Source organism: Acanthisitta chloris, unplaced genomic scaffold (assembly GCF_000695815.1).
Source record: "Acanthisitta chloris isolate BGI_N310 unplaced genomic scaffold, ASM69581v1 scaffold9361, whole genome shotgun sequence".
Lineage (NCBI taxonomy): Eukaryota > Metazoa > Chordata > Aves > Passeriformes > Acanthisittidae > Acanthisitta > Acanthisitta chloris.
Genome location: NW_008657629.1, coordinates 36,145 through 51,560, shown reverse-complemented (window position 1 = coordinate 51,560; position 15,416 = coordinate 36,145). Strand labels below are relative to the sequence as shown.

General features: G+C 42.7%; 1 protein-coding gene across 1 annotated transcript in view; it reads right to left on the bottom strand.

The window, feature by feature from the left end:
- CABLES1 (Cdk5 and Abl enzyme substrate 1) overlaps nt 1-15,416 on the bottom strand; it is a 35,663-nt gene that overhangs the window by 17,983 nt on the left and 2,264 nt on the right. Inside the window, exons 2-3 of the mRNA XM_009084797.1 lie at nt 15,218-15,310; nt 8,300-8,377 (exon numbers count right to left, since the gene is read on the bottom strand). Of these exons, the coding sequence (XP_009083045.1) occupies nt 8,300-8,377; nt 15,218-15,246 (107 nt within the window). The 5' untranslated portion in view covers nt 15,247-15,310. The remainder of the gene's footprint in view (nt 1-8,299; nt 8,378-15,217; nt 15,311-15,416) is intronic.

Here is a 15,416-nt window from a genome sequence, read left to right as displayed (position 1 = left end):
CTTTACTGTATCCTTTTAGAGCTCCCTATCACTACAATCAACAGCAAGCCAGTCAAGGTTTTGCAGGACAGGCCTTGATTTTTTCCCTCTCCCTCCTATTAAAGACAAAGAGTGTACAAATGCTCTCTCTGGGACAGCAAGCCCAAGGGTTGCCACCCTGCTGCTGGGGGGAGCCCAAGCACAGCTGCTTTCCTATACCCCCAAAATCACAAGAGCAACAACTAGGAAAGATCTGGGGGATGTCTCCACTTAGCCCACTTCAAATGGGTGAGAGGTGCCCGAAGAAGGGTCAGGACATTTGTTTGAGTCCAGCCACTGCACCAGTGCTGTCAACCACCACCACCAAGTTGTTCACGACACATGCTTTCACATGGCACCAGTCAAAGGGCCCTGCGAGGCAGGAACATATAGAGGATAGGCACTTCATATAAAAAACCAATCAAGCTCCCACTGTGTTTAAGTAATTCAGATTACCGATGGGACAGAGGAACTGCATGAACCAATACCCAGTAGTAAACGGTGCTTAGAAAATGCAGAGGTAGGAAAGAGAGTCCTTGCCAAAGAGGCTTTTAAGTGAAGAACACTTCCTTCCTTGTCTTCCTCAGTTTTGGTTTTCCTGTTTTATTTCCAAAAGTGCTTTTTAAAAACTTTTCAAGGGATTCAAGCAGCCACTGAAAAGCAAAAATAAATCATGGGAACTTAATTTTACTACCTTCACTTTGTTCGAGCAGGGAAAGCTTGTGGAAATGAGAAGATCAGGGATGACATTTCCTTATGAGGCAAAAAACTAGATCCCAGTTTCTGACAAAGTTTGGTGACTTACCCTGATTTACATCAATGTCAAGCTCTAGGTATTCATGCATACCATTTCCAGAGAGCTGAGCAGTGTTAATAAACTACTCTCAAAACTAAGCATATTGTTTTAGTTATCCAGGACTGCAAGAAAAATGAAAGTTTCACCATCTAACTAAGTTCACAGATTTTCTTTGAACAGCTCCTGGCGACTTGGGATCCCAGATTTGTTTCGGATGGTGACAAGTTTTATGGAGCAGATAGATAAGAATCAAAACAAGAAATCTCACCATGTCTTTTATTAGCCAGGCTAGGATTAACAGAATGTAGATTGGATGCTATTACCTCTGGAAGTATAACATTTCTTTAATGAATCCAATGTTATGCTTTGACATGATCTACAAAGTCCCATGCAGGACTCCTGCTGGGCACTTGCTGTTTAAATGACAGTAAGAGTTGAGCACTCTAACCTGTAAATAATTTAGGAGTCCATTAAATATTAAATAGATTTCTAGATACATGAAAAAGCCCTCTGCTTATTGCAAAAATGAACCTAATAATTGTTATTTAGAGACATCAGCCTTCTGTGCCTGTATTTTATGCTTAGTGATTCCTGACTGTTAAGGGTTTTTTTTTATTTTTAAGATTCTAAAAGCGAAAGCTGTTCATGAGACATCAAGAAAAGATACTGCTCTCATCTGTCACTGTAAATAATTTCCACTTATCATCTCTGTTTACAGGGACAAGGACCATGACAGCTCTGGAAAAGATGCACTACCAGTCATACCAGCAGCAGATCTCCTGCTGCCTGAGACTGCCTGCTATAATTAATCGAGAGCGTTCGGATCCTAATGCCATTAGTGTTGCCAGAACAACTCCAGCTGCAATTTACAGGGAGAGGAGGCAGAAAAACTCCTAGAAAGACGGCTCTAACGGGCCAGCATCCTTTTTCTCTCCCCAAAGCTATTTAGGTGTCAAGCACACAGCTCTTATCCTGATGTTTTGCCCAAGACAGAGTCAAAGTTCAAAATTTAAACTTACTAGTTTTTGGAGATTCATTGCTTAATTTCAATCTAAGGGAACAGAGCAACTCACAAAAATGAGCAATGGTGGCTCTATAAAATTAATACATGAGATTATTAGCTTTAAAATGTCCTGTTGTCAGAAAATAAATAAACCAGATTTGTGTGTCTTTCTGTAAGGCTAATACACACTTGGTTTGGGGTTTTTGTTCAGTTTGTGAGAAGCAGAGAAAATGGGCAATGGCAAAAAAAAAAAAAGCAGGAATATTTCAGTTTCTCTATTATAGGCTAAAAAGAGATAGCCTGGCCTATGGAATGATATATGCTCAGGAAAAGCACTTGAGATCAATTACTTAACCCAAACTGCCTCACATACAAAATCCGTTGGGGAAGAACAGCAAGGAACTTGGTAACAAATCTGAAGGACGTAACAGAGTATCCCACTTTGCTCTCTGCTTATTGCTACTATCCATACAGCAATTTAGATGCTCTCATTTCTCCGGTAAATACTGTCCTGTTTCTCACACTCTCTGCAATGCTTGCTACCCAACCTGACAAAAAAATAATTGATGGCAGGGGTGCATGACAACCTCACCTAAACGCTTCTTTCGCCTCATTTTGCATACGACTTTCTTACCCAGTTTAAACACTGAAGATGAACAAAGATTTCAGAGTTTAGGTAATGAAAGCTGTTGGACTCATTGATCACTGCAGTTATATGTTATTTGGGGTGATAGTATTGAAACCCTCTTGCTCTGGGCATCAGTGAGCTCATGATTGCTCTGGCCAGCACTTAGTTAAATTGAAAGTTAAATTCAGCTGCGGTTTATCTTTAGATTATCTTTAGAAACTGGATGAAGCTGGTTTGTAGCATTTCTGAGAAAGATAGAAATTTTTTTATCTAATGCCTTACTGCTTTACTTCAGAAGAATTGTCCATTTCCTGGGCTTGAATCCACTCGATTACTCATACTGCATTATTTCCTTTAGCAGGAGGCAAGGCTTGTCAGATGAATACCTATATTCTTGTCAAGACAGCAATATTCAGCAGCTATGCCTGCCGCAGGTAAATTTTTAATTTCACTAATTTAATGCCATGAAGAATAAAAGATGAGGTGAATTTGGCTGGGTTTATAAGGATGCACACTATCAGATGCACTGATTTTCCTGTCCTGTAGCTCATCACCTCCAGCCCTGCCATCAGTCAGTCACTGCAAGCCCAGCAGCTGGGAGCTGAATGTAAGGCTAGCTGTGCTGCAGTGGTGCATTTGTGTGACACTGCCAGCTCTCCTCCTCCCTCAGGTCCTCCAGATTTATCTTCTGGACAGGACCTCACAGGATCTTGGAAGCTCTTAAAAGGTTCTCAGAACATAACAAAAAATACCATCAGAATAGGTAGGATTTCAGTCTGTGAATGCTTTTGCCATTGAAAAAAACAAGCCTAAAAAGTCCCTTACAAAAACCTGTTTTTAAATAATGAACCATAATGGTGCATGCCAAAGCATAGAAACCAAACAACAGAACTGTAAACCCAGCTAACTCCTGGGGGGAAAGACAACACAGTACATTCTTCCTCCTTTATAACACCTCTCACAGTGACACACATACGTTGCCATTGCCCCTTTTTCTTAAACTGCTTAGGCATCTTAAAATACTAATGAGAACTGGATTGCTCTCACTTGGCTGCAAGCATGTGCAGAGCCTTTTTGCAGGTCACCATGTCCTGCAGGACACATGGAGCGACTCCAGCATCATCTGTGAGGGCTGCCAGAGTTGTACCATCTCCCTGGACATTGATGGGAAAGTCGTGCCTAGAGAAGCTCCAAGAGCAGGCAAGCAGTAGAGAATGGCTTCCCTTCTTCCCTGTAAAGGAAATCTGCCTTTTCCAGGGTAGCTACCTGGAGGCAGAACTGAACCTGGTCCTTCTCCACCCTGGCTGGGGTCACATGGTGGGTTCACAGAGTGCCCTTGTACAGACCATGCCAGGGAGTGGGCAGAAACCTGCAGGCACATTCCCAGAGAGCCTGGCTCTAACAGTTCCTCTCTGGAGACTCAAGTGCCCAGAGCATGACCTGCCTAATGCCTTAAAGGTTGATATATTCTGTGTCTGATCCCCAGCTCCTGTCTCAAAGGACTGAAATCCAATTCACCTCAAACCATCTGGAGCCCATCTCCAAGTGGGCTCCAGATGGTTTGCTTCGAGTCTTGTTTAATCCACCCACAAAGAGCTTCACTCTTTGGTTTGCCATGACTTGAATCCCCTCTGAGGGCCCAGAGCAGGTCAACATGTGGGCATACATGACTGTGCTGACTGTGTGCATGGTGGGGCAGCTACCTGCTGTGGCCCTGAGGCATCTTCCCCTGTCCTGGAAGAGGAACAGTTATCAAGGTTCAATTCCACAAGCTTCCAACTGTGACAACCAACATCTGACAAAGGAGGAGTGTGCTACAGAAGCTCAGGAGATGCACAAGGTGCACCTCTGATAAAAATGGCAGGCCACTACCTCCCATTTTCTGCCCATCTGCAGAACTAGATGGGGATTAATTCTCATCTCTGGCAAGGAAGATGTGAAGTGGACATCAAGCCAGAAATCCAGTTTCGATACCCTTTGCAAAGTAGCTCTTATATCTTTTGGAGTATTATATTTAAAGAAAAAGGATTTAAAGAATAGTATTAGCATAATTTTATATATGATGCTTCAATTTGTAAGCACTATTAAAGAATACTGGGGTGTCAACATGATCCACAGTATAACATCAGTGAATGGTGAGAAAGGAGAGGTGAAACAATTTTTATAAAGCACAAGTATCTCTCCACAAAGAAGGTTCAGTAGTCAGTGTTGCATCTCCTCATGCATGTGTTTTGTTTGTAAACATTACTGCAAAATCTCTGCATGGTAAGAACATGCAAATTGTACAGGTTAGCATGACTTTGTTCAGCAGAAAAATTCAGATCATGAATACCCTTTAGCCATGAAGGCTTCCAATACACTGGGGGAAAAAAAAAAAAAAAAAGAAAAAAAAAGAGTAGCAACTGCACAAACCAATCCTGCAATAACACCACTAGCACTTGAATTGCATTGCCTCTAATCTGTGCATCACACAATGACTTCGTATGTCATAAAGATATTACTGAAGCCAAACATTCAGACAACATAATCAGTGCTGCTGGATCCTATAGGTGTTACCTGCCTCTGGAGATCAGCCTATAATGGTAATGACAGTTTCTCTGTGTGTTGTCTGTTAATATAAGAACAGAGGCAATAACACTGTTACAGTGCTCCCAGTACAGGGTAACCTGCATCACTACATCACTCCCCTTAGACACTACTAAACCCTATGTAGGGTCTGATGACTGCGCCGTAACACCAAGGGATCCTGGGGGTCAAGGGATGCCAGCAGGCAAGATGCTCGGCACCCACCTGACTTGCAGTGTAGCCTTTACATTGCTTTCACCTGGCTGTATCTGCTGTTGCAGCTGCTCTACTGGTCTAGATGAGGGAAGAAAGTCAAGCTCTGGTCCTGCCCATTACCCTACTCTTGGCCATGGCAACAGGTGAAGCTGTGGCTGTCTTCATGCCACTGGCAAAGATGCCCACAATCTTAATGTAGTGGGATCTGGAGAGAATTTGTGGCCCGGACCCACAAAAGTACCTGGCTCTCCATGACTACAGTAGGAGATAACACATCTCTAAACCTTTGTCAATGTAGTTTTTATTGTCCTCTTTTCCCTTGGACAAAACCATTACAAGCTGAAGCATCAGGTTTCCATTGGACACAAGGTATGGACAAAATTTCAAGGACAGAACATTCAAATCGTTAGTTCTGTTCATGACTTTCTTTCTCCCCATGTCACTCTCTGCTTTGTACCTTTATATTTTTCTTCAATGTAACAGAGAAAACTAGAAAAAGTAATTCTCCCAGCACATGGTGACCTTCCTTCTCAGCCTCAGTACGTACTACCAGAATGGCCTTTTGAAACTGCAGGAAGAAAAATCTGCCATTCACTACTGATGGCCTCTGCACTGCTCTGGAGTAGGTCTCCCTTCAGAAGCCTGCTGCTGAGGAAGAGGATTTGGAAACACATTCCAGGGGACACCTCAAGCTTCATCCTCTTCCATGCTTCTATGGCTCTCCTCCCTGCAAGCCCCAGACCTCCACTGGTATTTATACAGCCACTTAAAAACACAATCTGGGGGGTTGGGGAGGGTTCTTGCTGTTGTAGTTTGATCTCTGCATGGAGGGTGAGCAAGTGAGGATCACAGTCTAGAGTACACTGCTTGCACCTCATTGGTGAGGGGTGGTGTTGCCCTATCCACCCTGGACAAGTACACAGAGTTCAGCTGTGACTTTAGGAACTGTCTTTCACAGATTTTTAATAATGGATCTGCTCCTGTAGATTACCTGACAGCATCAATACAGAACAGCTCTTCTGTACTGCCTACTGTACAACGGAGACTGTCAACCTTGACAAAATACAGCTGTGCCTGGAGATTTCTGCACTGACCAGTGCCCGTGAGTCGGAGCAGAGGTGGAGAAGCAGCAGCAGCTCCACTGTGGGCTCCTTTCACATGGAACAGTTTCCCCAGCCTGCTCATCCATCCTACTCTTCCACTCCTGACAGGGCTTTCTCCAGTCAAATTGCAGGTGTGCCTTTGTTTCCCTGCAATGATCTGCTTCTTTTCAGAAACAATTCAGCAATGTTTGCAGAAAGTAAAGCAGTTCGGACGTCTTGCCTGGGGACAGGCATCAGCAATCCAGGGATTCACTGAAAGCAAAGCTAAGGGATGCTGTCACTACAGTACTTCAAAAGGGTACCCAGTGTCTCTCCCCCCTCCTACTACACATCCAAAATGTGCAATGAAGTAAGTAAGTACTGCACAGACTGAACAGAGTGGCTACAGTTTACGCTATACTGCCTCATCTGTTCTTTGCACCAGCTGTTCCTGTAAGGAGGTGACACTGAATTGTTTCTCTCTTCCTCTGATGCTCTGGAAGAAAGACAAGAGGGCACTTTTTTTAAATCTTGGCTTTTTAGCAAAGGGAACAGGGCTGGATTGTTGGGTCCTGGCACTTGCTTCTCAGTCCATGCCCTTCTTGCTGCACAAGCACGGTACAAGACATGACATGCTGAAATAATACTTAGTTTTGCAGCAAGGCTCATTACTGCTATGATTTAGAAGGTATATATAACCAGTCATCAGCATGTCAAAATATATTCAATTTCCAATAGGGGCAATTTCCACAGGGTGATGACCACAAATGAATGGCAGTACACTCAAGAACAATGAACAGGCCTGCCAGTCTGTCAATGTGTCTGCCTGATGTGTCATCACAGTTTAATTAAGGGAAAAAATTTACTGTAAGAGACAGGAGAACAAGTCAACTCTCCTACAAAGGTGCTTCCTTTCCTTTGTGCATTAAAAATAATCTCCCTTTGTTTTGAATTACTGATGCACAAGCAACTTGTGATAAATCATTCTCCAGAACCAAAGAGATGGCAGAAAACTATGAGCCAATTTCATCCTTTATACAGTGGTAAATTCAACTCTAAATGATTTCTAGCTCTTTCAAACCCACCTCAGTCTATCAACTGACTATTTCCCACAAAATCTGTGCCTTGCAGTCACTAGTCAACCCCAACTACAAAGACTTCTCAGCATCCTGGCAAGTGGCCACAGTGGACACACTTCACTCCTCTGCCCCAGAGGCAGAGAGCAGCTGCCCACCAGCACTGCCCTTCTCAGCCTTGTGCTGCAGCTCTGAAGGCACCCAGCAAGCTGTGTCCCAGAGCCTGCCAGGCAACATCTTCCAGCCAAATCCAGTTTGTTCCACTTTTGAAGTATCAGTGGAAGAGCAAAAAGCTTTCTCAGTCTTTGGAGAACTGCTTCATTCTGAGGAAAACTTTTCTGTCAGAGGTATAGTGTCTCAGCACATCACACCATGCAAGGGACAATGCTTACACGAGCTATGAACCTGCACAGTATTATGGCCAAAATAATCTGTTCTCACTGACTGAATGATCTGACCAATGGCTAAATGTACAATGAAAAGGTATTCTGTTTAAATCCAAATGTTTCTTTACAGTTCTGGAAATCTAGATACAGTAGCACCATGTTTTCATGGGAGAATAAAAAAGCTAAGATGGCTTATAAAATTAAAGTTGTGCTGTCTTTTGGCTGTTTTGCCACAGATGAGTGAAGTCAGAAGAAACACTAAAACCTGCATTTTTTAAGAATGTCAATTTCAGGGGGCTAGTTTTCTCCAGCTTAATAATCAAACATACCACAACACATACAAATAAACTGGGGACTGACAGCTGTAGTTTTAACCTGATAATGTTCCACAAAGCAAATATATCTAAGCGTATTTATCTCTTCTCAGAGCAGGTATGTAAAAGCATTAGCCTCCATCATGCTGTTGTCTGTTATCAGGTCTACATGCAGGCCCAGAAAGACTATGTAGTACATGTATAAATATACATACCCGACTTGGGTACAGTCTCGATATGGCAGCACTGAAAATATGCTACAGAAGGATCTTCTGCTGCTGATAAGGACTATTCTAAAATATAAAAGAAAATAAAAGAAATCAAAGACTAAAATTTTAAAATCCCACCACAATAAGCAAAGCGACAGATGTTACCATTGAGGAATTCGTGATTATAAAACTTCCATAACGGATGATTTCTCCCTCCTCTTTTTTCTCTCACAGGTATCGCGCTACAGAGTCTTAACAGAAGTGCTGAAGCCTGTGCCATAGCAAACGAGCAGTAACTGAGTAGTGGAGTCCCAACCCCTCTACAGGCTTTCTAGGAAGACATTACTTGGAATCCAGAACAGATCCTTTTCCAGTGAAAGGAGTCCACCCAGAGAGGCACAGGGCTGTTCTGACACCTCACTGTGATGGCTCATACTAAACAGACAAATCCAGGAGAAACCCAGGTGATAGACACCAGCAAGTACCAGTGATACACACCACAACTCTGTGGCTGACTTGGAGTCTGCGTTTGTTGGACAAAGAATTTCTGGCTGTTGGTTATGACCTTTCTCTGCTAAACCAAAGGACACCCTTGATTTTTGGCTTCTTGTTCATGAAATCCTGGTTCATGGATGAAGCCTAAGTTTGCTGTTGTCATAAGCTTTCAGAATCTTTCACTGTTTTCAGGGTTCCTCCGTGTCTTCTCCGGAGTTTCCCCATCACTCTTTCTTGGTCTCTGGGCAGTATCATTGCCCTAAGCAGTTGCACATCTTTCAGTCTTACCTTTAAGATCAATGTCTAGCCCTGACACCCTGCCAACCTCTGTGCCCAATACTCACATTAGCCCTCTTGGCTATGATGTTGCATTGACACTCAGGGATGAGTGATCCTAGTTTCTTGCCATTTCTCCTCCAGCACCACGTCTGTCTCAGTCACTGTCAGGGCTGAATCCCTCCTCCTGTAAGCATGGCTTGCCTTCATTCCTTATAGGCAGTTAGCTCAAGAATTGGCTACATGAAAGCATGCATTATCTGCCAGCAGAGAGCTTATCTCAGAACTCAGGACAGCCTTAGTGCAAATGCCTTGTATTTTTAACCAGTCTCCAAATCTCTACAACATCTGCAAAGTCACTGTGTGATACTGTCCTGGTTTCAGCTGGGATAGAGTTCATTTTCTTTAAATCAAGTATCTTGGAGCAACCTCACTGTTATACAGCCACGCTACTGCCTTTAGCCATCAAGCTCTGACATATCATTAAGGAACATCAAAACTGCCTTGAGGTCAATACCCACTTTCCATAAAACAGCATAGACTGTCAGTAGTATCATAGAATCATCAAGGTTGGAAGAGACATGCAAGATCATCCAGCCAACCATCCACCCAGCACTACCACCACAACCCCTAAACCATCATTATTATACTTTTGGGACATGCAGATTGGCAAGAAGCCAAGAGAGGGTTGATCAAGGTGCAAGATATGAAGTGACAACAAACAATGGATTGTTTATAGATATACCCACTTTCCTTATTATCTTCAGGACACCGAGAATTGTACAATTGTACAACTGACCCTTCTTTTCTCCGAAGCTGACAAACAGGCTATTTCATGTCAAATTCCTCTAAGACACAGTGATGGCAATCTGTGCTATTTTCTGATCTGATTAGTGTTAGAATTTACTGATGTGTTACCTTTCTAAAAACCTCTACTTGTGGAAAAACGCTAGGACCTACTGCTATGCTGGTTGTCAGGGCTATTGCAGTTCCTTGCTCTGCTCACCATCATTAATTTTTTTGACATTGTGTTCCACAGATCTGTATGTGAGGATTTCACATGAAATGTTCACTCTTTGTCCTGTGCTGGTCAAAGCTGGACAAGACACCCTAGCAAGCTATTTTATTCTTTTGTCTGTAAAACATCATTTGCGCCTATAAATCTCGTACCAGTTATGCTGTTACTAAAACACTATTTCCTTAAGGCCCCAGCTTAGTCATCATTCTTGGAAAAGGTTTAGCTCCCCAAGAGAGCTGCTGCACGTAATGCTTGGAAAAAAGCAGAATGATCGATTTTCCTTCTCCTGGACCATTCTGTTACAGTAAACCTATTTTCTTCCTTAGAGGCATGTTTAAAAGCAAAGGGGTTATTTAGCCTTTAATAAAGGAGGGTTTCTAATAATAAATATACACACAGCTTCAGGAAGTTCTCCTGCAGGAGATAAAGTATGATTTCATCATTTGTCTGAATGCTGTAATACTCCTTACCTATGGTAAACATCTCAGATTCTGTAAGATGGTGGCATGGTGCAGCAGCAAGTTACAGAGCAGGAGGGAGTAATTTTTTCACATCTCATTTCTCAAAGAAAGGCAATCCACAGGCGAAAAAACCCTGGCATATGATTAATTTTGTGCTTGCCACTGCTTATTGCTGAATGGTTGCTACTCACAACAGCTTGCTTGTTCACTGAAAGCCTTGTTTGCTGATGTATGAAACTTGGCACAGGTTTCGAGGCTGACATCAGAAAGCATCTTTGAATTCGGAAAACCACAGTACCCACTAAGCATATTACCCCCCTCCCTCTGGTTGCTTCTGGAAATACAGCTCTTCCACCAACGCCCAGACCTCCCTAAAAAAAACATCCAACTCTTAATATTTAAAGAAAAACAAACTGGTGCTTCCATGTCCACAAACAGAGACAACAGTAGGAAGTTACCACAGAACTGTGTGTATCACAAGGAATCAGACAAGAAAGGAAATAAAAAGCACCAGCCCAGCCTCTATTTTTTTTCAGATTTCTTTCCCTTGGGACCCAAGTATTGCCTCTCTTTCCATAAACTGGGGGACCTACTTTACATAAAGATCTCCCAGGCAGAGTGTCAGAGAAGCCCATGGCCTCCATTGCCAGGATACCACAAAACCTCATCTGCAGAGCTGCTGAAGGTGCCTGATGCAAAACAGCCTTAGGAGCTGGACTGGAAGAGAAGAAGGGAAGGCAGTAATCAGAAGCTCATCACAGAGGGATAAAATGGCATTTTATGTAGAGGACTGATGGTATGCATGGAAAACAAACAAAATTCTGAAGCCCTGCAATAACTTGCTGGTGCAGAAAGTCCAGAAACTTGTCAAAAAGTATGCTTTGGAGAAGATGATGTGGTGGAAGTCCATTGCTGTTCAAGAAAATCGAATTACTGCTTATAGGAGAGAACCATTTTCCTGGATTTCAACTCCTCAACAAAGGACATCTATGATCCTGTGCAGCTCTGAATGAGCTACTTCTGACATAAGGAACAGCCTGAGAGTGGGTTTACATGCCCTGATGCCAACTGTGCCACCTAGACATGTTTAAAATCACTTCAACAAAAAGATTTTCACTCTCTAATTCTCACATTTCACCAGAGAGTTGCACTAATTACTATGGTTCAGAGCAACCACTATTTTGGCAAGAGAGTTCTGACAACGTGCAAAGGTCTGATGATGTAAAAACCAATTTCTTCATGAGATGTATGCTACACAAAAACTTACTGAGCACAAAGTTCTCAACAGAATAATTCGCTTGACTTGAAGAATAATGTTTGTTTTCTTCAACATCTCTGTCTAGGTTTGATTGTGTTGCAACAAAAGGCTGTGATCAGGCAATGTCATATGTACCATACACATGTGGAATACTGTAGCCTCTTTTCTCATTCCTGATTGATGACGTTTGACTGCCAGGGCTCTGCTTCCCTGCATGCAAAGGCAAACATACAAACCATGGATGCTGTCTGGGTAGCAGTCCTCATTTTGGTGTCTCACACATTCAGGTTGGGGCTATTGGAAGGTGGCTAAGAGTAAGTATGAACTGTGAGGATGCTGCAAACAATTGACCTCTTAGACTGCACATGTGTGCATTTCCACAATTGAAAGGGAAGTAAAAGAGACCTTTCATGGTGGTGTCTGGCCTTTGCTTAGATGTGTATACTAACAAAAAAACTGAGAAAGCAACGGCATGGGGTGGAAAAGGAAACATTGGTTTACAGCTTTTATATCTGCTGTAGAGGGTAACTCTTGTTAATGTTCTTGTCCCATTCTCACCACAAATTGTTCAGCTGGCTCAGGTTGCTGTTTCAGTGGCTTGTTTTTGCTAATCTTCAGTTTATGGAGGGTATTACCAATAAACCTGTTGAGTAAAGTCAGTGAAACCATATGCTGGTGGCTACCTCTGCTACTGTGTATGTTAGAGTTGACTTGCCTTTGTCAAAACAGGAAAATTTATTTTGTGCTATTTTACAAGACTGCTTTGATAACACAGTCTAGGAAACCTAATTTTCCAGCTCCTTTAATAAGCCACGTCCTACAAATCCGAAGAAACCGGTTTAACCAGTGCACAGAACCATCAACAGGAAGCTTTACAAGGACTTGCTGATAAATTCCAGTCTGTGTATAGGTGGTTTTTCTCTGTGATAAATAGCTGAACTAATTTTAACCATAGCTAGACCTGCCTTGTTGCTGGACTGCCAAAGGCTGGACCCAGAGCATTGTCACTCAACATGTGTCATCCCTGAGGCTGAGAGGCAAAGAGCTCTCAGTGCCACAGGACAAGGACATGTCACTTCACAGGTTGAGAGCCACAAATAAGGGCAGTTACCAGTGAAAGGAACCCTGAGATATCACTCACACTTCAGTTTTCTCTGCTGTGACACAATCAGAAGCCAGTGAAACATTTACTGAATGCACTATTTTAAAGCCCAGTCACCGAATTTACCACCCAGAAATATATTCTGTGTAGATATTTTCAAAGTTTGGTTCCTCAAGTTAAGTGAAACACGGACATGCTGTGCCAAAAGGGTCAGGGGTTTTGGGGAGAGCTCAAGAGAGCCCAGCTCCAGCCCAGCTCAGTGCTTGCATCCTGCATGACCATGCATGAGCTACATGGGACAAGGTCCCAGGTATAGAAGGGAGCCCCAGAAGGATGTGCTCCTCCATGTCACAAGGAACTGGAGAGGTAACCAGCTTTAAAGTTCTTAAGGTGCTCAGAAACACTGTTGATTCTACGATGAACACATAAAGCAGATCCACCTGAATTTCTAGAGGCCCTTTTCATCCAGAATGCCTATTAACTTCAGTGACTGCAACTGCATCCAGACCCCTCGAAAAAACAGTCTGTACCCAGAGTACTTACTGCTAAACATGGAGGTAACACGAAGTGTTAACTTCACATTTTGTTTCTAGCTAACATCATTGTGGCTCTAAGACCATAGGAAGAAAACTGTTTTCTAAAACTATGTCTCTTATTCTTATTGTATCTGTATTCTAGATAAAGAGATCTTTATTACAATTGTGGAAATATTCTGGAAAACCGTGTCTGTTGATAAAGATAAGAAGGCAGTTGAATAACAGAAGCTTCCCCACTGCTTTTTAGCAAGAAAAATATTCAGTTATACTGTCAGCCATAATGGCTAATCTATGAATTAAGATAAAATGCTGCACATATGCTGCAAGCACTTCTTTTTCAAAACATGGAGAGAAGAGTTTACAGATCCAATATTTATTCATTCTTTTTGCAGATAATATTCTATCAAGGTTAGGCAGATTTTACATACACATCTCAGAACTTACTCGTTCTCTATGGAATTTGCATAATACCTTACAAGTATTTTTTGCTGTAAGAAATTCCCCAAGCATACATCTACTTATGCACAAAATGGACTAAAATTAGAGGGCTGCTTTTCAGCATTTGATTCCACATGTATTTGTTGTAAGGACAATAATCAGCTGCTAGTCAGACAATAGTCAAGGCAACAGTTTTGCGTGCGTCTATTTCTAAAGCTGTTTTTAAAATCTCTCAGGGCCACCTTCTGCAACATTTATGTTGATTACTACCTTTCACTGCATTTACTTTTACATGTGAGAATAAAAGTGGAGAAATGTTTTCTTGAGTCAAGTAACACCTACCAGAATAAAACCTGTGGTTCAATGCAATGTCAGAATTTCTACCGACATGGTTCCATGTTTGATGGAAATCGAAGGCCACACGCACATGGTCCACAGGAACGTATGCAGTTCTAAGCCATGGCAGTTGTATGAGCACAGGTATGTGCAAGGGTCAACTCTCAGTGAGACAGTTTAGTCTACATGCAACCTGTTCACATAGCCTATTTCAAACTTACTCAGGTTTGGAAGGACAAAGATAAAATCATGAGGCACATGGAGAAATTGTCTTGAGAAAAATCAGAGAGGGCAGATATCTTCTTTAAAAGCAGAAAGCTAGTTTCACTTTTGAGCTGGATGATACTGCAATAAATAATCCATTTTGCAGATGGGAACACCACAGCAGGCATCATGCCTTTGCGGGAAGCAAAGTCTCAGCGGATTGCTGCTGTCCCACTGATGCCTATGGTTGTAATCCGGGCAGTGCACATTCCAGCTTGGGGTGTGCTGCTGCCACAGCTGCACCCCTCACATATCCCCCGGCAGCCACTCTGCCTACATCTGCCAGGAAAACCAGGATCCCACACTTCAACTTGCCACAACCATCCCTGGCTGTGCATTTACCAACAGGCACTGTGTATCCACTAATAGATGTTGAAGTATCATTGAACCATTGCTAAATTTGCTCCACTTAGCACCTGGCAACACCCTCAAAGAAATGCAACCAGATTATGCCTAGTTTACTCTGACAGCACCACAGATTTTCCTTTTATGCAAGTTCTTTGTATTAAGGAGACACAGGCCTTGAAATCTATGGGCTAGCACTTCCATCGACACGTACTTCCCGCGAGGAAGGAGTGTGCACTGCAGCCTGAACCTTCACAGTCTATTTTAAAGGCCGTTAGGACATATGTGGTGAGTGGAAATGGCACACTGTGCTCTTGCACTGGGATGCTGACCCTGCCCTGGCCCTCAAGCCCCATGGATTGCCTTTGCAGAAGCAGCCTTTGCATGCACAGTACCTGCCGTTTCTGGTATCGTGCTGCCGCATGTTCTTGATAAAATGAACCTTCTTAAAGTTCTTTGGTCTGGGTGATCCTGAGAGTGTCCGACATCTGAAAAATAGATCGGGGGGGCGGGGGGGTGGGGGAAGAAAAAAAATAAAAGTACTCAGTTCCCTGCTGTACCGCCAAGAAGTCTACACAAAAGCAGGAAGGAAAG